This window comes from Amphibalanus amphitrite, unplaced genomic scaffold (genome assembly GCF_019059575.1).
Source record: "Amphibalanus amphitrite isolate SeventyFive unplaced genomic scaffold, NRLGWU_Aamphi_draft 001743F_arrow, whole genome shotgun sequence".
NCBI classification, from domain to species: Eukaryota; Metazoa; Arthropoda; class Thecostraca; order Balanomorpha; family Balanidae; genus Amphibalanus; species Amphibalanus amphitrite.
The window spans coordinates 93,610-113,868 of NW_024883236.1; the positions used below are offsets into that span (position 1 = coordinate 93,610).

The 20,259-nt window shown below is 47.2% G+C and overlaps 1 protein-coding gene across 1 annotated transcript; it reads right to left on the reverse strand.

The window, feature by feature from the left end:
* Positions 1-12,033: 12,033 nt before the first annotated feature.
* Positions 12,034-14,898, reverse strand: LOC122374937. Its single transcript, XM_043354014.1, has 3 exons — positions 14,751-14,898; positions 12,675-13,226; positions 12,034-12,430 (listed from the first exon to the last, which is right to left on the reverse strand). Exons 1-3 carry the CDS (start codon positions 14,895-14,897, stop codon positions 12,236-12,238), a joined length of 894 nt encoding a protein of 297 aa, XP_043209949.1. The 5' UTR covers position 14,898; the 3' UTR covers positions 12,034-12,235.
* Between the last annotated feature and the right edge of the window lie 5,361 nt (positions 14,899-20,259).

Below are 20,259 nucleotides of genomic sequence, written 5' to 3' on the forward strand. Positions count from 1 at the left end.
GATTATGTGTTCTTGAGTACCGACTTTGCGGGACTGATGTGAGATTGTGGGTTGAAGGGTTAAACCCATGCTGCGGAATGCTTATAGTCGGCGCTAAATATGGCTCCCTATCCCGGAAGTGTTTCACTTTTTGTTGCGTCCGGGTTTCGTCATCAGTTGGCCTTTATGATAACGAAGCAGGACACTTGTACGATTGCCCAGAATATGTGGAGTTAACAAGGTTGACCAGATATGCTACGCAAAGATATCCCGTGAGTAACTGGCAGTTACCTATTCGCTGGACCGCAGTGTCGTGTCTTGAAGTGTAGGGATTGTCCCAGGGAAAATAAAAACAGGGGGAACGGCTGCATGTGGCTAATGATAGTAGGTACCTAAATACGCAACAGAGAAATCGCATTACGTCTAGAGGACCGATTTGGCCAATCTTATTTAACCCGCGCCCTGCTGGGGGGGGGGGTGTTTGAACACCCCCCCTTGTGGTTTTTCGCGAATATCTCAAAAACGGCGGCGCGGAGCGCCGCCGTTTTTGGTACACCTTATCATACATCAATTCTACACATGTTGTGAAAATTTCAGACCAAGGTCATTCAAGGTCAGGTCACCAGGTCACTTGAAGTGACCTCACCTCATAAAAAGTTTCAATGTCTGTCATAGCTACACCGAGTGACCGATCGCTTTGAAACTTTCAGCGATTGCTAAGAGCAATAGTATGTACAAAATGTATATCTCAGAATTTTGATATCGATGACCTAAGGTCAGGTCAATTTTGCGACCTCCCCATTATAAGTCAATGGGAGAAAATTGAAATGCGCCTCTTTTGGACGAAAGACATTATAAACACTCCCAAACACCGAATTACAAGTGGTTTAGACACACTGAACATGAAAATGGTGTCCGTGACCCTTGCTTATGCCCTGAGGTCATCTTAGGTCACGAATGATATCTAACAGTTTTTCGCGAATAACTTTTGATAGAGGCGTGCTAGAGCGATGAAAACGCCTTAGATGTGTTCAGCTCGACGATACGGATCGACTGATATGCAACATGACCCTTTCCGGTCAGGTCATGACCTTGACCTGAGGTCAAATTTTCAAGTTGACCTTTCAAGGTCAAGTTATAGTTCATTCGATGCGTCTTGACGAGAGGAACACGATGCCGGTAAAAGTAAGCTCGTGCAAGGCTTGGGTCAAAAGTTATTGCAGAAAAACTGTTTCCGAAAAAATCGGCTATTTTTGCAGTTTTTGCCCCCTGCAGGCAAAACCGTTGACGTTAGGTCAAATCTGAGAGAATTACTCAGAAAGGGCGTTAATAGGGCTATCGAATGCGCTTTTCCGCGGCGCTGTAGCTCTATTGGTTCCCGAGTTATGCGTTGGCTTCTTGGAAATTTTCGACATTCGACCTGGAAATCGGCGAAATTTTGCCTTCAATGACCTCTGGTGACCTGACCTTTGACCTGACCAAAAAATTGACCGAAGTGATTTCGTCATTATTTTTGACGCTCTTTCGAACGCCGCCTTCCGCGTATCGCTACGTGGCCCAGGAGCCGAGTTACAAGGGGGGGGTGTTCAAACACCCCCCCCCCCCAGCAGGGCGTGGAAATCCAGGACCCCCAGCCGGGCGCGGGTTAAAGCGCATTACGTTTAGGGGACCGATTTGGCCAATCTTATGTAAAGTGCATTACGACTAGGGGACCAATTCGGCCAATCTTCTTTTCAGTGCCCCATGCGCCGAGCAGTCAGAACAGGCGAACAGCGCCGTCTTGCCGAGACCCGTCTTCGAACTGGAGTCTGTGTTTCGTTTATCTGCCGCCAGGTGTACCGTGCAGCGACGGACGCAGGTTTCGTGTTCCCTCCCATAAGCGTAGGAACCATGGGTGCAAGGGTGCAGCTGCACCCACAATATTTATCCAGTGGGTGCAGACAATGTATTCTGCACCCACAATAATCTGAACCAAAAACCCCTTTTTCATCAACACTACTTCCCATGCAGCACGGCAAATTCAGGATATGTTGCCTCAGTGTCCCAATTTGTATTTTGGCTTAGGTGTCAGAAGGGGAAATGCATCACCCCAAAGGAGGATGAGAGAGGAAAATTGCCAATCACACAAGGCCCAAAAAGAGTGGGAAAGGCTGCATGGTATAAAGTTATACAGAAGTGTGGCAGATTTTGGGATGTAAAATGGTTATCCATGCCAATGCGTTGTCTGTGAAATTGGGAGTGGAAAATTGCTCTTAAAAATTGGGGACGAGAGTGTAAAATAATTTCTGTTTGGATGTTGGTTCCCACCCAAATCGACAAATTTTGGGACACTGTGTTGCCTACGATCCATCTTTCGAAGCATTTGCTGTGATCAGTGATGGTCTTCAAAACTTACATTTGTGCTGAAAAAAGGGAAATGGAGCATGTGTTTGAACACATACCGAACCGATGACCCACTGTCAAAAATTCAAGCCCGATATCTTCGATAATGGCTAAGTTGGCCGCTTTTACTTTTTGCGGTAGTCAATATTGACAATATTAGCCCTCGAATGTGTGCAGCGTTTTCCAGCTTCTAATTTGTGTAGGGGGAGGGGAGGGGGTCGGTCGGACCCCATGCCGTTCGGCCCCTGATCGAGCTAGAGCTTTGCGGAAAAAACGAGGGTGTTGCCCGTGACGAGAGGAAGCCGATGATACCCAATTTTAAGGTCCTACTTCATTGGTTGACCTTCCAGGTCAGGTCAATATTCCAAAAGTCGGGAAAATCGGGACCTGCTAGAACTGCGTAAAGTGAAGCTGTTACCGGGTTTTTCGGGGTGCTGATCACAAATATCTGATGTTAGTTTTGATCACAGATGATTTCTTCATGCATTTAGGCCAGATCGGGTCAGGTCAGGTCAGATCAACCATTACCCAGTAAACATGACGACGTCGGCCCGACGTCGGGCCGAGGCTCGGCCCGACGTCGGCCAAACGTCGGTCCAACCTCGGCCCGACATCGGCTGGACGTCGGATATGCCCGCATGTTCCGACGTCCAGCCGAAGTCCAGCCGACGTCGAGCCGACGTCGGGCCGAGATCGTTTGCCGAGGTTGACGAGATCGTTTGTCGTTGGACCGACGGGGCCGACGTCGGCATGTTTATTGGGACAACGCGCCAAAAGTATCAACCGGCGGCGGGATTCGAGCCCCCCAGTCGCCGACGTCGGCATGTTTACTGGGACAACACGCCAAAAGCATAATCCGGCGATGGGATTCGAACCCCATGTCATTCGAACGCGAGGTTAGTGCGCTAATCACTACACCACGCAGCCAGCTAACGAATTTGGTTTGTTTTGTTGGGTTATGCCCTTTCGGTCTGACAAGACCATTTCAGAGCCGGAAGGATCATAGGATGGAGACATTGGTCTTCTTGGCGAGCACCCTGGGTCCAGTTCATATAGAGTCCCTGGTCCCATTGCTGTTACGTGACACTTATTGGAAAGGGCGATCCCACAATGGATTCATATAGCCACTCTTACACACCTGCACCAACGTTTCCCAAAGTGTCCCTTTGGTAAGTGGCACTTTGGCAAAGTGACACTTGCCGACTGGCCTTTCTATATGAACTGGGCCCGGCCCTGGTGAGTTGCCGGGGCTGAGCCTGACCAAAGGATAGGCCGAGCAGCCCCCAAGCACTCACCGCTCCCGGCTACGGGCGAGCTCGGCTTACGGGCAATCCCAAATGGGATAAAGTTTCCCGTCCAGTCCGGATCAGGGGGTTGCGGCGTGGAGGAAGATTTGAGTTTCCTGAGGATATTTTGAATACAGAAGCTCTTTATGAAACATGAAACATGCATTTTATATTATTTTAACGGTCAAAACAGCGGCCGATGTCGGTCCGACGTCGCCCCGACGTCGGCCCGACGTCGGCTGGACCTCAGCAATTGATCTCGGTCCGACGTCGGCCCGACGTCGGCTGGACCTCAGCAATTGATCTCGGTCCGACGTCGGCCCGACGTCGGCTGGGCCTCGGCTGGACGTCGGAACATGCGGGCATATCCGACATCCAGCCGACGTCGTGCCGAGGTTAGACCGACGTCGGGCCGACGTCGGCATACCGATGCCGAGTTGCCGACGTCACCCCGACGTCGGCCGACGTCGGGCCGACGTCGGCATGTTTACTGGGTTAGGCGTCCTACCGGCTATCCATGTAGGTGTCAACTACCACTGACGGTGTCGTAGCATGTCACGAAAGCACTAAAACTACTTCGTAAACGTTCAAATGGATGCTAAATTCGAAATCAGCCCTATGAACTACCCTAGAAACATGTAAAACTCGAAAAAGTGAACCGAGGTCATCAAAGGTCAATGACCTGACCTTCAGGTTATCTTCACACCCACCGTGATGCATGGGAAGAACATCATTTCACATGTTTGGACGTCTACAATCACAAAAAGACTGAAAACGCGCGGATAATGTGAGCTGACATACTCCAAATCGCGATTCCGGCCGAAGCATGGTCTCGAGAATCAGGTCACAGGTCAAGGGTCTTTTGGGTCAGGGTCATGAAATTTTTGGAGTAGGTGTAAAACTGATCAACTCGAGGGTACTAAAAGTTTCGTCGCGATCGGCCGCTTTTTGCGCGAGTTATTTGCGAACAACCATGGGGGGGGGGGTTCATCCGACCCCCCTACACATGCGAGGGTCAATGCTTCCAAATGCACTTATCGGTTGGTACCTTTTCGACATGGTACACCCTCAAAGCTCGTAACGAGCCTTCGCTCGGGTGTCGCCCCCCCCCCTCCCCCGCTTCACCGGCCATGGCTGGATTTCTGCACCCATGCACCCACAATGTTCCAGCCGTTCCTACGCCCATGTTCCCTCCCCCATCCCGCGGCGGCTGCAGCCTTGAATAAATCACTTTGTGCAACTAATCGCACGATGACGTGGTTAAAACTCGTTCTCTCGTGTGGGTATTGTTGCTGCACAGCTTGGCTGGGCTAATATACATCTGGTATTGGCGAGAGTGCAGACCGTCCTCCGTGGTGCAGTCTGGAGCGCTACGATCGGCCGGCTGGAGGAATTAATCTTGAGCTGGAGGTAGACGCCTGTTGAACTTCTATTGAACGTGGGTCACACCGAGTAGTAAAGTAATCTTGGGTCACACCGTTCCATGCTTCTATCCTCAGGACACTGAAATCCTTCTCCTCCACACCCCAACCCCCCTCCGGGCTGGACAGGCACCTTTATCTCATGCGGGCTGCTCCCTTGGAGCGGCACCGCTGCTCCCGAGGGAGCGCACCCCGTAGCCGGGTGCAGTGAGTGCCTTGGGGCTGGGTGGCCTGTCTTCGGATGGGCTCAGCCCCGGCGACTCACTAGGGTGCCTGCCCAGACCAATGTCTCCCCCTATATCCTATCATCCTCCCGGCTCTGAAATGGTCTTACTGGACCGAAAGGGCCTAACCCAACAAAACAAAATGAACGTGGGTCGGCCTACACAGCGGCCGCATTGTGTACCTACTGACTACTGGATGGTTGCACTTCTGGCAGAAGTTAATACGGGGCTACTGAGTTGTGTCCACCTCAACCCTCGCCCGCACATGCCATTTTCCCATCCTAGAACGCACATGGCAATTTTTTTTGCCATTTTTTTGGTTGCCACCCCCCCCCGCGCCATTTCGTTCCTGTTGGAGATAGAGCTTAGCAGTAAAGACCAAAAAGATTCTTTGGGAAGAGACGAATCCAAGGATACCCAGTTTTACCTTCTCAGGTCAGTCATTGACCTTCCAGGTCAGGTCAAACTAAAAAATGTTGCTGTTTTGGGTCACCGTTGGATATCAAGTGCGCTCATGGGTGGAGAACCTGCCCCGGCCACCCCGGCCGTGGCCGGGGTAACTTTCAGCTGACCCCGGCGCGGCCGGGGTAACTTTTTCCACTTTTGTAAATCCTAAAAGCTGTCTCCAAACGAAAAAACTGCCATCTATAAAAGCGTCTCTAATTATTCTTATCTACCTTGAAAAGTTCTTGAAAATTTACTTAATTTTCATTTTGGAGCTTCTATGTTTTAACCCTATTAGTGGCAGGCTCCTGGCTACCCCATATTAGTGGCAGGGGGGGGGGGGCTGTTTACGACCCCCCCTTGATATCTCGAGATCTAACCGGCGGATTTTCAGAATTCAAACGGCATTCGATTTGGCTCAACGAGATCTACATTTCTAAAAAAAATAAAATTAAAAAATGTCAATAGGGGGGTAGAGGGGGGTAAAAACGGGCAAATTGCAGATACATTTTAGACCGTTTATCACGGCCAGGTTTCTGAACCAATCTTAACGCAACTTTTGCCGATCGATAGAGAATGAACCAGGAATTCACATGGATCCTAAAAATATGCATTTTCAAAAATCATAGGCGGATACAGATCATTGAGATTGGGGGTACACAAAAAGTATAGTAAATAAGGTTTTTGTTGGTACTGTTTCTAAAAAGGGTGGCAATGGTCTTGTTATGTTACAATTTTCTTATGAGAGAACGACTAAAATTGTATTGGTCATGCATAGGCGGTGTCAGGGCACCTATGTTGGGAGGTAAAAAATAACCCCCCTTTTTGGACGCCTGGATCCGCCTATTATAGCAAAAACGTGTCAAAAGAGGATGCACAACAACTTTGTATATGTTATCACATGATACCTTTCATTCACTGTTCGTAAAACTGGTGCAGCATCGTGATCTTCGCCCAAATGACTCGCTTCACGAATAGGACCCCCAATTCCCAGTGCTCTGGAGCCGCCCCTGGTAAAGTTATGAACTTGAAATTTTCAGGGAATGTGCCCAATTTAGTTTTAGGAAAAGTCAGAAAATTTCAGCATCGTAGCTTCAGCGGTTTCGGAGATATTCCCGAAAAACCTGAGGGGTGGATAAAAACAACCCCCCCTGCCACTAATAGGGTTAAGTCCTTTCATCGCGGAGCCCGACATGTTTCATCAAACAGAAGTAAATCATATTTAAGGGTCGTTATCGTAAGATGGCACTGTAATAACATCACAAGACAGGACGAGGGTAATATCAGTGAGATAGAAGGACGAGCTGCTGGGGCTCAAGGCTCCCCAACTTAACCCGCGCCAGGGTGGTGGCCTTATCGTAACACGTTGAGTCGAGAGGTGGGCTTTTCACGCTCCTTCTAACTCGGCTACTGGGCTACGAGGCGAGAAGCGGAACGACGTTTGAAAGAGCGACAAACGTGATCAGAGAAATCTGGTCATGTTTTAGGCAAGCTCAATAATAAAATCACCATAGATAATCAAAAGCCAAATTTCTCTGATTTTAGCGTTCTCCGACAACTTTTCTCACAGTTCATGAACATAACGGAGCTTAAACACTGCAAACAAAATATTCGATTACTCGTTTAAGGCTCGGTCGCGAATAATATTTCAGGTGCGAGCTCAAATCAATAAGAGGGTCAAAACGGTCAAATTTGACATTTTGTTTCGTGTGGGAAGGTTGCAACGTCCACGGAATAAATTTTGCAAAGTGCATGATGACATTTTTAGCACGATCATCCAGCAAATTGACCTGATGACCTGACCTAGCACTAGGTGACATGCGTCCGAAATTTTAAGGCGTGTTGCAAAATTGTTGTTACAATTGCGAAATCTTCCGCACCTGCGTGCAGCAGTTTTCCCTAAAAACGTACAAACGGCAGACATCCATTATTCTATGCCACAGAATAGGGGTTAGTTGATAACCGTTAGCAAATATTTGAACATCATTGTCTTTCTGACTTTCGGTCGCCGGCCGGGGTAACTTTTTCAAACATTCTCCACCCGTGAGTGCGCTGCTTATCAAATACCGACGATGATGCTGTTTTCTGGTGCCAAGCCAGCTAGAACCTCTTTTTCACACTATCCGACCAGAATTTTGCTGCTGAGGTCATTTCAGGTCAAGTTAGGTCAAGGTCAATTATATGTGCTTGTATGTCTGTGTGTGTCTGTGTGTATACTGATGTGTGCACCGATTGTTTTTGGGTCCATATCACATGAAATCATGATCTGAGAAGCTTTTACCAAAAATGCAGTCAAAAAACTTCACAAAAAGTAAATTCAGCTTGCCTAAAACGCAATTATCTTAGATGACCTAGGTTGACCTTGACCCTGACCTTGACCCCTGTACATCGTCGAACAACATGTTCCATGATAGGTGGGAGGTAAGACTGGCAAAAAAGGCTGAAATCAGGGTGTCAAAAGCTCACAAGGCCCATGGCAAACGCAAGATGTTGAGAATTGGCCATTTGGGTCATGACATGACCTGAAAAACAAGGTCATATCCGAAACAAAAAATCACAGAAACTTGAAATTTTCAGTGAACATCAAGAAAGGATAGACGAGCAGCTATACGAAAAATCAGCCTTCTAGCTCTAAAAATGTTGAGTGCAGAGCAGAAAGACTGCCTGGGGGGGGGGGTGGCAACCACCCCCCCCCCCCCCATGTGCGGGCGAGGGTTAACCCGCGCCCGGCTGGGGGTCCTGGATTTCCACGCCCTGCTGGGGGGTGTCTGAACACCCCCCCTTCTAACTCGGCTCCTGGGCCACGTAGCGATACGCGGAAGGCGGCGTTCGAATTTCGAAAGAGCGTAAAAAAATAATGACGAAATCACTTCGGTCAATTTTTTGGTCTGGTCAAAGGTCAGGTCACCAGAGGTCATTGAAGGCAAAATTTCGCCGATTTCCAGGTCGAATGTCGACAATTTCCAAGATGCCAACGCATAACTCAGGAACCAATAGAGCTACAGCGCCGCGGAAAAGCGCATTCGATAGCCCTATTAACGCCCTTTCTGAGTAATCCTCTCAGATTTGACCTAACGTCAACGGTTTTGCCTGCAGGGGGCAAAAACTGCAAAAATAGCCGAATTTTTCGGAAAGTTTTCTGCAATAACTTTTGACCCAAGCCTTGCACGAGCTTACTTTTACAGGCATCGTGTTCCTCTCGTCAAGACGCATCGAATGAACTATAACTTGACCTTGAAAGGTCAACTTGAAAATTTGACCTCAGGTCAAGGTCATGGCCTGACCTGAAAGGGTCATGTTGCATATCAGTCGATTCGTATCGTCAAGCTGAACACATCTAATGCGTTTTCATTGCTCTAGCATGTCTCTATGAAAAGTTATTTGCGAAAAACTGCTAGATACCATTCGGTGACCTAGAAGATGACCTCAGGGCATAAACAGGGGTCACGGACACAATTTTTATGTTCAGTGTGTCTAAGCCACTTGTAATTCAGTGTTTGGGAGTGTTTATAATGTCTTTCATCCAAAGCAGGCGCATTTCAATTTTCTCCCATTGACTTATAATGGGGAGGTCGCAAAATTGACCTGACCTTAGGTCATCTATATCAAAATTCTGAGATATACATTTTGTACGTGCTATAGCTCTTAGCAATCGCTGAAAGTTTCAAAGCGATCGGTCACTCGGTGTAGCTATGACAGACATTGAAACTTTTTATGAGGTGAGGTCACTTCAAGTGACTTGGTGACCTGACCTTGAATGACCTTGGTCTGAAATTTTCACAACATGTGTAGAATTGATGTATGATAGGGTGTACCAAACACGGCGGCGCTCCGCGCCGCCGTTTTTGAGATATTCGCGAAAAACCACAAGGGGGGGTGTTTACCCCCCAGCAGAGCGCGGGTTAACCTTCCAGGCGGTGGGGAGGGCATTTTTTGCCCCCCCCCCCCTTAGTTTTTTCGATATATCTTGAGAACTGCTGCGCCGATCGTCACTAAACTTTCAGTACCCTCCCGGGAATAGCTAGCGCACATGGTGACCAAAAATTTTTCCAAAGGCTATGATAGGTTGGCCGCTAATGACGTCAGAGTGACGTCGTTTTTGCCATTTTCGACCCCAAAAAAGGTTTCGGGGGAAGAGCTGTCAGGCCTACAGCTTTACAGATACAGAAAAATGTTTCAGACATAAAAGGTGCGGAATCAACAGGGCTACAAAATTGCTGTTTCGTTTTTTCGATTTTTTTTTATTTTGACTCCCAAAAATCAAAAAATAGATTTTTTGAAAAAAAAATAGCCGAAAAATCCAAAAAGTTTTTTGAATTTAAAAAAAAACGGAACATATGTGATAGTCCCTACCGCCTTCTATCTACATACCGAATTTGAGATCAATACCTTTTTTGGCCAAGTTATAGCGAAAAACTGTTCAAAATTTATGACGTCAAATTTTCAAACTAAATTTTTAGCAATTTTAGACCTCGTAGCGCAAAACAAAGACCACCATTAGACTCCCGTAACGAGCTGCATCGAATCGATACCCATTTTATGCAAAAATATCAACTTTGAAATTTGACCTTTTTTGACCTGACCTTGACCTGAGCTCCACCAAAAAGTGACCTAAACCGTACCTGATGGTCTTATAACCAATACCATTGAGCTGGAAATGAAAAACTGGCCATAAAACATGCAACGCACAGCCTTAGTAAAGTTGGGTTCATATGTGGTGACCCTTGGTGACCTTTGGTGACCTGACATGTGACCTGACCTGGTATGACCAGTGACCTCTAATAGCAACATATGTACTAGACAACTGACGCCTTATCGCTGATTTTCGACAAAATGCGTTTTACTCGGTGTTATAGCGCTTTCCCTAGAAGCCCCGTTAACGGTGAAACATTTTATCTTTGACCTGACCTGTGACGTCATCGGTGACCCCGAGGTCAATGAAATTTGGTGTCACTTTACAAATTTGACAGGGCTATCGAACGCCGTTTGAATTTTCCGGATCCGTCCAGTAGTTTCGGAGATACGAGGGGGTGGGAAACGCCCCCCCCCCCACCCCCACCGCGCGGAAGGTGGCTGGGAGGCCCACCGCCTGCCGGGTTAAATCTAAATCCGCATGCCTACCTACGCCTTACTGAATGCATTGAGAGACAATAGCGGCGGAACATTGGGGGGGGGGGGGCACTGGCGACTTTTGGTCCCATTCTTTCCATGCAACGACCATAGGGCTAATGTTAAAATGTCAAAATTAAAGGGGGGCACGGTGCCCCGGTGTCCCCCCTTTCCGACGCCTATGTTGAGAGAGACACGTAATGTGGCAATTCAATCGATATTTAGTGAATCTCATGTTGCAGGCTAATGCATATAAACTTAACCCTCGCCGGCACAGGCCATTTTGAGTCCTTCGACGGCACAAGGGGGGGGTTGGTACGACCCCCCTCGCGTTTGGCCCCTGATCGAGCTAGAGCTTCGCGGAAAAAACGAGCGTGTTGCCCGTCACGAGAGGAAGCCGATGATACCCAATTTTAAGGTCCTAGGTCATCGGGTGACCTTCCAGGTCAGGTCAATGACCCGAAAACCGGGAAAATCGGGACCTGTTAGAAAGTCGTAAAGTGTGGCTGCTATGTGGTTTTCCGGGGTGCTGATCACGAATATCGTGTTAGTTTTGATCAGAGATGAAGTCTTTATGCATTTAGACCAGGTCGGGTCAGGTCAGGTCAGGTCAACCGGTAGGGGTTGTGACGGGTATTCGTAATACGTGTCAACCGCCTCTGACAGCTTCGTAACATGTTACGAAGGCACCAAAACTACTTCGTAAATGTTCAAATGGTTGCTAAATTCGAATTCAGCTCCAAAAACTAGCCTAGAAATAAGTAAAACTCGAAAAAGTGAACCGAGGTCACCCGAGGTCACCAAAGGTCAATGACCTGACCTGACCTTCAGGTGACCTTGACACCCACCCTAATGCATGGGAGCAACATCAAATCACATGTTTGAACGTTTGAAACCACGAAAAGCTTGCAAACGCGCGGCTAATGCGAGCCGACATGCGCCGAACCGCGATTTCGGCCAAACATGGTCACAGAAAAGAGGTCACAGGTCAAAGGCCATTAGGGTCAGGGTCATGAAATTTTCAGGGTAGGTGTAAAATTGATCATTGCGAGGGTACTGAAAGTTTCGGCGCGTTCGGCCGCTTTTTACGCGAGTTATTCGCGAAAAACCTTAGGGGGGGGTTGCATCACCCCCCCCCCCCCCCCCCCTGTGCCGGCGAGGGTTAAAGTTTGGCACAGGGTTCAGACAACTTTTTAAAATCATATATTTCTCATTGGCAACTCGTCATCCAAAAATCAAAAATGTATGACAGTCCTGGCACCGCGCTGGTCAGTGCTTTGTTGACCTTCAATTACCGTATACCTCAGGTTCAACGCTATCGTCTGGCAAACGTCCACTATCAGCTCACCCTTCGAACACCGCCTCCACTTCCAGTCACTGCCTGCCACCATTACCGTCGCTTTGTTCTCGCTCGTACGCACAGGGCTCTCAGCAGGGTACTGCAGAAGCTGTCCTGCAGGTATTTTCCCATATGCACCGGGTCGGGACACTCCGGCCAGCCGTCCGGCGGCGCCCGAGCGCACACGTGAAACATGTGACGGGTTACTTCTGGTAGAAGAGAGGACCAGATCACCAGCTCCGGCACCTGACGGGGGGGGGGGGGCATCTTGGTCACTCAGGTCACTCAGAGTCAGTGGTGAGGAAATACGGTGATAGCGAAGCTATGACACAGTCTGCTACATCGATTTTACCCCGTTTCTTTTCATAAATACCTGCTCGTAACTATTGTGTGTTATATCGTTTCAGATTTTTGCATATAAATGCACAATATTATGCGGACACCCCGTACCTACCCAAGCATTCAACGTTTATGAAAGCTAGAAACTTACCTGCAAGCTCATCTCGTACACCAGAGCCTGCTGAATCACGACGAGCGCCATGTACTCCGTCTTGGTCAGCTCGGGTTCATGTTTGTCACGCACAAACTCGAAGAGCATCGCTTCTTCCAGTTTCCACACGGTGAGGGTGCGCCGCGCCAGCTGAATTAGGGGCGGCACCAGGCGCTGCAGTCCCCGGCGGAACATGGTAAACTGCTCGCACTGATGGAACTGGAACATGTATGGCACCCTCCCCGAGTACCAGATGCCGTTATTGAGTAACACCATATCCGGACACTTGCGCCGCTCTGTGGCACACTCAACAGCTAAAGTTTGCAATGTCTCCACTAGATGTCGGTCTGCGAATGGTCTCCAATGGTACTGAAATTCAACAAACTCGTTGGTGGCATTACTTGAGCACAGGCCCTTTGAGCAGAAGGTCTGAGGCTCTAATCCGGGTGAAAATAGTGTAAAATTGACCGCATTAACCTCTCCGGTAATGTTCTCAGGTCGCTGCCAGACGGGCTGCATCGGATCTGTGACGTTCAGCATGTTGGCGTAAATCAGTAGGCGGAACTATGGTCATGAGTACCCAAATATAGGAACGTTCCCATTTTTGGGAACGGAGTTCCCAAATATGGGAACGGGCGTTCCCATTTATGAGAACGGAAGGCAATTTTTCGGCCGTTCTCCCACTAAAACTCAAAAGTGCATCACGTCTCAAAAAAGTGCACGCTGATTTTTAAGTATCTACTAAATCTCCATAAAGTTATCTTTAATCTGACCGTGGAACAAGGAAATTGACCGTGGAATGATATTTTTAATGATTTTTTGAAAATGACAGAATGGTGGAAATATGGGTTATACGACATTTAACATGCAATTTTAAGGAAAATGAAGCATTTTTAGTTTGAGGTAAAGTATAATAATTTTCGCCTGGTTATGAACTTTCATACTATCGACACCAGATGCTGACAAATGCAAGCGAAGACGCGGACGGTCCCGAGGTAATATTGTTGACTTTTGTGTCGGGGCGGACGACCGCGTGGAACGTGAGTGAATTTACCGAGCTACTGTTGTAAACTCAGTTTAAGCGGTTGAAAATTATCCAGCTGTATTTTATCATCCCGGAAAGACATATTTTATTTGGATGCTAGCTGTTTAGAGTTGTTTTATAAGGAGCGTCATGAGCGTGGTTTTTGTCTTCCGTGTTTCTAAGCGTGATCGTTTTGGGGGAATTTCTCTTATATAGCTCGCTCTGTGTGGCTTATTTATAATTTTTATGCTGATTTCGATAATTCCTCGTGCCCATCCTACCAGGCCTTTTGCCACTTACACTCATCAAGAAAGGAAAAAACTAGATTTTCATTGGGACTAGGTGTTTTGAGGGTGTAACATATTCAGCGTTCCCATTTTTGGATACTTCCTTGTACTCGTCAACTATCGGTGATAAACAGACAGGTGCTTGACATGTCTCCACACTCAGCGCGGACGGTGGATATAGGTATGGAAGACCTTGTTGAACATCGCTGAGCGTTGTGAATTATGTAATCCTGCAGAGGGGGGCGTGCCCTCTGCGAGATCGACGGGAATAAAAGCGCAGAAGACCGGGCGAAACATGCGACGGTCTTGCCGGAAAGGTCATCTGATGATTGTTGCGTTAACAATAATTTGCGGCGTTGGACGTGATGCTTGTTAATGAAAAGAGCCCCTGAAAGGCGTCGGTGAAATCGTTCCCAATTTTGGGTACGCCGTTCCCATAATAAGGAACGCTTGCAGCGCCAGTGTACGAGAGCGTTCCCAAATTTGGGCTCGCGGCCCGGATGATGGACTGCTTTAGAAATAGGGGAACGATTTGAAACTACGATGGGCCTTACAATATCAAACTCTTTCCCAACAATATTGAGACAAATATCAGGCGGTTCACGATCGTTTTATATTTTTTGGACGTCATTTAACGGTTCTTTTTCTTGTTTTAAATAATGCCTACATGGCGTTCCCATATTTGGGTTTATCGTTCCCAAACATGGGAACGAAAATGCGTTCCCGAAAATGGGTACGCTTGACCATAGTTCCGCCTACTGAAATGGCGCGGCCTCTGGAGTCTCCAACAATGGCGAGACGACGTGCGCGTCCCGTCACCGTCCTGGTTTGACGCAGACAGTCCTGCGTCTGCTGGGGGCCGCTGTTGTGGGATCGGTCCTCCTCCGACGGTAGATTTTCCCATGGGAACATGGCCTCGCTGAGCAGAAAGCTGTTGCTGATGAAGGCTGCCGATAGAGTGACGTACCTCCGACCTAAACAAGTCAAAAGGTCTGTTATAACATTCGGCATCGCTTGTTCTGATCGTCATCAAATGCCGAAACTACAAGTGATTCGCGCTATGTCTGATATTGGCCAACTCGTCAATTGGAACATAAATTCTAGACCAGCCATTTATACAACAATAGGTAAAACGGTGAAATTGTAATGTTCGCTTCTCAATGTAGTTAGGTATGTTTGAGTAGGTATTCAGTATTTATATCAGTACATGCTGCAGGTTTACCGTTGGGTACGAAGACAAGCAGCACCGCCGCGAGGATAGAAGATACGGCGATCGATCTCTGCCAATAACATCTGCCGAGCCGGGTACCTCCGCTAGGCGACATTCTATACGAAGACGACAAATTGCGTCAACTGATCTGGGCTGGTCACTTGGGATTAAATAAAATTGTCATCAATTAATTATCAATATTATATGGCCCATCTGCAACAGTCCGAATCGTCTACAATTAATTTGTCTCATAAAAATTGTTTACCAAGTACAGCTTGCTTGATAGCCGTCGTGTGTCGTATCAAAATAAACCATCCTATTCGGTAATGTGTCAACTTGCAAGACCGTCAGGAAATTCTTAGTCATGTGATATGCCTAATAAATTGAGTAAATATAGATGACGCATCATTTGTCATCTTGTAAAGCATTTATTAAGTATGTAGGCCTTACACTTATATTACAATACAATTATGATGTAATACATTTTCAATTATTATAAGCCAATTAACTTAACCCGCGCACCGACGGGGGTCTGCGCCAACTTCGTACCGACGGGGGGGGGCGGATGACCGCCCCCCCCCTGAGATCTCGAGAACGAAGCAAGATAGCGACAAGCGGTAAACGGCAAGGGATACGCACGGACAAGATCTACAATTTTTACAAAGGTCATTTTCAGGTCAGGTCAAAGATGACGTCACAGGGGTCAAAAAAGTCAAAATGGCGGCGCTAGGTATAGGGAGAGTTTTTCTCGAATAACTTTCGAACTAGTCAATATAGGAACAAACTAAAGGCATCATCGTGATCCTCTCGTCAATCCGCATCGAATGATATATATGTTGACCTCGAAAGGTCAAGGTCAAAGGTTGACCTCAGGTCACGTGACCTCGAGGTCATCATGTATATTATTCGATGCGCCTTAACGAGCTGAACACAATGAGACCATCCGCGCGGCTGTATCTTGTTCCTGTACGGAGTTATTGTCAAAAAACCGCTGGTGACCTTTGATGACGTCACATGACCTTACAGCTGCCCAACAGCAAAACAGACCTTAAAGGGACACTCCCACCTTAACATTAGTTTTGAGTTGAGATAGCCAAATTGGTGGCCATGGCCTGCAAATACCGGTTTGGGCACTCACAACATCGACAAATGCTTTAATTCGGAGATATGGAATTTCAAACTTGCAGTTTTCGGATTCTAAGGGGCTAGTGCATTGGTATGCCCCCTTAGAATTTGTGACGTCAGCGGAGATCTAACGATTTTTAAATCTTTTACTAAAACGTTTGGTAGCACGCGGTGGTATATGCTGCTTTGCGCGCAACAAATGCCGCACTTTCAAATAAAGTCGCTAGGAACAGCGGAGATCCCAAAAAGTAAACAAAAGTAAAAATCTAATATCTTGAAAACCGGTGAATATTTTTCGATGAAATTTGGTAGATATTCGTTTTCGCTCTTTCTGAACCGAGCGACATCACTTTCGTGCCAATTCATAAACTTTTTTGAAGGTGGGAGGGTCCCTTTAAGGTAGTGAAGGTTGGTCGTATATGAGGCCATGTATGGTTTATGGGGCCATTCCGACCCGTTTTAGTGGTAAAAACAGGGAGTTGATTTTTCCCCCATTGACTTATACCTAATGGGTAGGTCGAGAAATTGACCTGACCTTAGGTCATCGATATCAAAATTCCGAGATATACAAATTGTAGCTACTAATGACCTTATAACATCCTGCGACTTTTAAAGGCCTCCGACATCTACTGTAGCTCTGGCACGGTGACAAAGTTGCAAAAAAGTAACTTGAGGTTGGGTCATTCAAAGTGACCTGGTGAACTGACCTTAAAAGTTAGGAAGTTCAAACTTGCACACCATGTGTAATATTGATGAGAGAATAGTCGTACTAAATTTCGCGGCGCTACGCGCCGCGGTTTTCCCGCTATTCGCGAAAAACCTCAGGGGGCGGATATCCGCCCCCCGTCGGTGCGCGTGGCATTATATACGGCAATTGGTAATATTTAAAACTTGGGATATTCGCAAAACCGTAAAGAATTTATAGAGCTCCGATTATGTACCAAAGTACAAAACATTTTTGAAAAACAGAATGCATATGACCGCGTGATGCATTACTGATACGACTCGCTGATAGAGCGAACAACAGTCACTATTGCTGACAATGGACGAGGTGGGTACTCACATGCTGTGGAGGCGCATCGTCCAAATTCACCCTCCTATTCGTCCCATGCCCACTCAGTGCAAACTGGCGTTCGATTCGCCACGGCCGGCGCACAGTAATCTATTGTCGTCAGGACTGGCAAAAAGGCGCCCTCCGGTCACCATCAAACAAAAAACCGATAAGAAGCGTCCCAACTCCAAGGGCTCGCAGGCCGTGGGGATGAGATGAGCGTACAGATGGGCTTCGGATACGTGCTGATCGTGAATGAAATATTAGAAGAAGACAGATGAGATAATTCATTGGGATTGCCGTCCATGCCCGTCCACGGGGATCCATGTCCGTCTATTTATTACGCCTGTTGGTCTGAGCTCCGTGCTGCCCTGATAATGTTGAACAGTACGGTAATACTTGCTGATAAATAAATTAAATGAACCTGCAATGGCTCTACGCTGCATGGTCTACAAAGTTCAACCAATACAATTTGCACCGTCCTTCATTTCAACATGTTCGCAGATATTCAACAGCACGGCACGGGTACTAAATCTGTTTGTGATGCAATGCGCCTGCAAACAACAGTTAACGTGACAGCTCCCCAGCCTATGCACATGTCACTGAACTAGAGATGTCAATCGGATACCAACTTTTTGGTATACCGATACCAAACCGATACCAACTTGGTATTTGGTATTTCAATCCTAATGTACTTGGTATTTTGTTGGTATTATGAGACCTCACTAATGTATACCTAAGAGGCTGAGAAATTGGTAAAAAGTCGGTATTTCCCTCATGTTATGAAATTGGTTCGGTATCGGTACTTCCTCATGGGTTATGTTGGTATTTGGTTTGGTTCGGTATTCAGATTTTCTGTAATTGACATCACTACACTGAACCGACCGTTCATCCCACCGCCGGCCGTTACGGGGGACTGCAGCGAAGAAGGCAATGAGCAGCTCTCCGCACGACTCGGAGCTTTCCGCAGTCTCAGTGCTGCTGGGGCGGGGGGCCGGCGCGGCGGTCAGTCCGGTCAGTCGCCAGAAGACAGCGGTGGGGCGTGGTGTACCGTCAGTCACGCCAGTCTGTCCTCCAGTGTTGGTGACCGTCACATTATCAGAAGATGACGGCGCCATCAGTGGGCAGGGTCAAACTGCGCTGGCTCAAATTTACGCTGTGGATGCTAGTAGCAGCAATCATCCTGTCTCTGACAGCCTTCTATCGTGCAGGTTGGTTGCTGTTGTGTGGCTAACCCAAATACAAGAGACGAATGCTGATTAACCCGCGCCCTGGCGGTAGAGGGGGAGGGGCTATTTTCACCCCCCCCCCTCCAGTCTTTTCGCATTATCTCTAAAACGAAATGAGCTGATCGTCGCGAAACTTTCAGATCCCTCTCGTATGTACTTACATCAATTTTACACCTTGTGACCATTTTTTTTTCTAGAGTCTATGATAGGTTGTTCCCAAATGACGTCAGAGTGACGTCATGCTCAACCATTTTCAAGTCTCGTGGAAAGAGCTATCATGCCTGCAGTCTTAAAGACAAAATGAATGTTCAATACCAAAAAGATGTAAAATAAACAGGGCTACAAAACTGCTGTCTGGGATTTTTAGATTGTTTTCGTTTGACCCCCAAATTAAAAAAAAAATGAAACCCCAAAATACTGAGAATTTTCAAAATTTCAAAAAGCCGGAATGTATGTTACGCACCTATTGGCCTGCTTTTGACGGCCCAAATTTGAACTCAATGACTCATAGACAACCGTTCATGCAAAAAATCAACTTTGAACTTTGACCTTTCTTGACCTGACCTTGACCTCACCTTTACCAGAACGTTACCTATACCGTAACTGATGGCCGTCGAACCGACACCATCCAACACCATTGAATTGGAAATGACATAGATAACATGAATCATGTATTCTATGGATATTGATTCATGAACATGATTCATGTTACCTATGGAAATGAAAATTGGCCATAAAGCATATGTATCACACGGCCCTACTATAGCTGGGTTCATGTTTTGACCCTTGGTGACCTGACCTCTGTGATCTGACCTGGTATCAGTTACCTTTTTTAGCAACACATGTACTAGGCAACCGACGCTGTATCGATGAATTTCGCTGAAATGCGTTTTACTCCATGTAACGCATTAGTAACGCATTTCCTAGAAGGCCCATAGATGGTGAAAAAATGTCATATTTGACCAGACCTCTGACGTCATCGGTGGCTCCGAGGTCAATGAAATTATTTTCAATAAACAGTTTTTACCGGGCTTCCGAGCGCTGTCCGATTTTTGCGAATCCTTCCAGATGTGAGGGAGCAAAAATAGCCCCCCCCCCCCACCAGGTCGCGTTATAATCAGATCCCAACAGGGCGCGGGTTAGCCCTCGCATGTGGGCGGCGTTTGCCAGCTTCTAATGTGTAGGGGGGGGGGGTCGGTTAGACCCCCCCCCCCCCTTGCCGTTTGGCTCCTGATCGAGCTAGAGCTTCGCAGAAAAACGAGCGTGTTGCCTGTGACGAGAGGAAGCCGATGATACCCAATTTTAAGGTCCTAGGTCATCGGTTGACCTTCCAGGTCAGGTCAATGACCCAAAAGTCGGGAAAATCGGGACCTGTTAAAAAGTCGTAAAGTGTGGCTGCGATGGGTTTTTTTCGGGGTGCTGATCACGACTATCGTGTTAATTTTGATCACAGATGATGTCTTTAAGCATTCAGACCAGGTCGGGTCAAATCAGGTCAGGTCAACCAGTAGGGGTCGTGACGGGAATCCGTAGTACGTGTCAACCGCCTCTGACAGCTTCGCAACATGCTACGAAGGCGCCAAAACTACTTCGTAAATGTTCATGTGGTTGCTAAATTCGAATTCAGCTAAAAAAAAAACTGGACTAGAAACATGTAAA

What these genes read in the sequence shown, in the direction of transcription:
- LOC122374937 (XM_043354014.1), bottom strand. Translation starts at nt 14,897, where the DNA reads ATGTTCCCATGGGAAAATCTACCGTCGGAGGAGGACCGATCCCACAAC. An exon ending in GAGACTCCAGAGGCCGCGCC is followed by an intron (nt 13,227 to 14,750) that starts ATTTCAGTAGGC and finishes TTCCGCCTACTG; the next exon opens with ATTTACGCCAACATGCTGAA. An exon ending in TGTACGAGATGAGCTTGCAG is followed by an intron (nt 12,431 to 12,674) that starts GTAAGTTTCTAG and finishes CCCCCCCGTCAG; the next exon opens with GTGCCGGAGCTGGTGATCTG.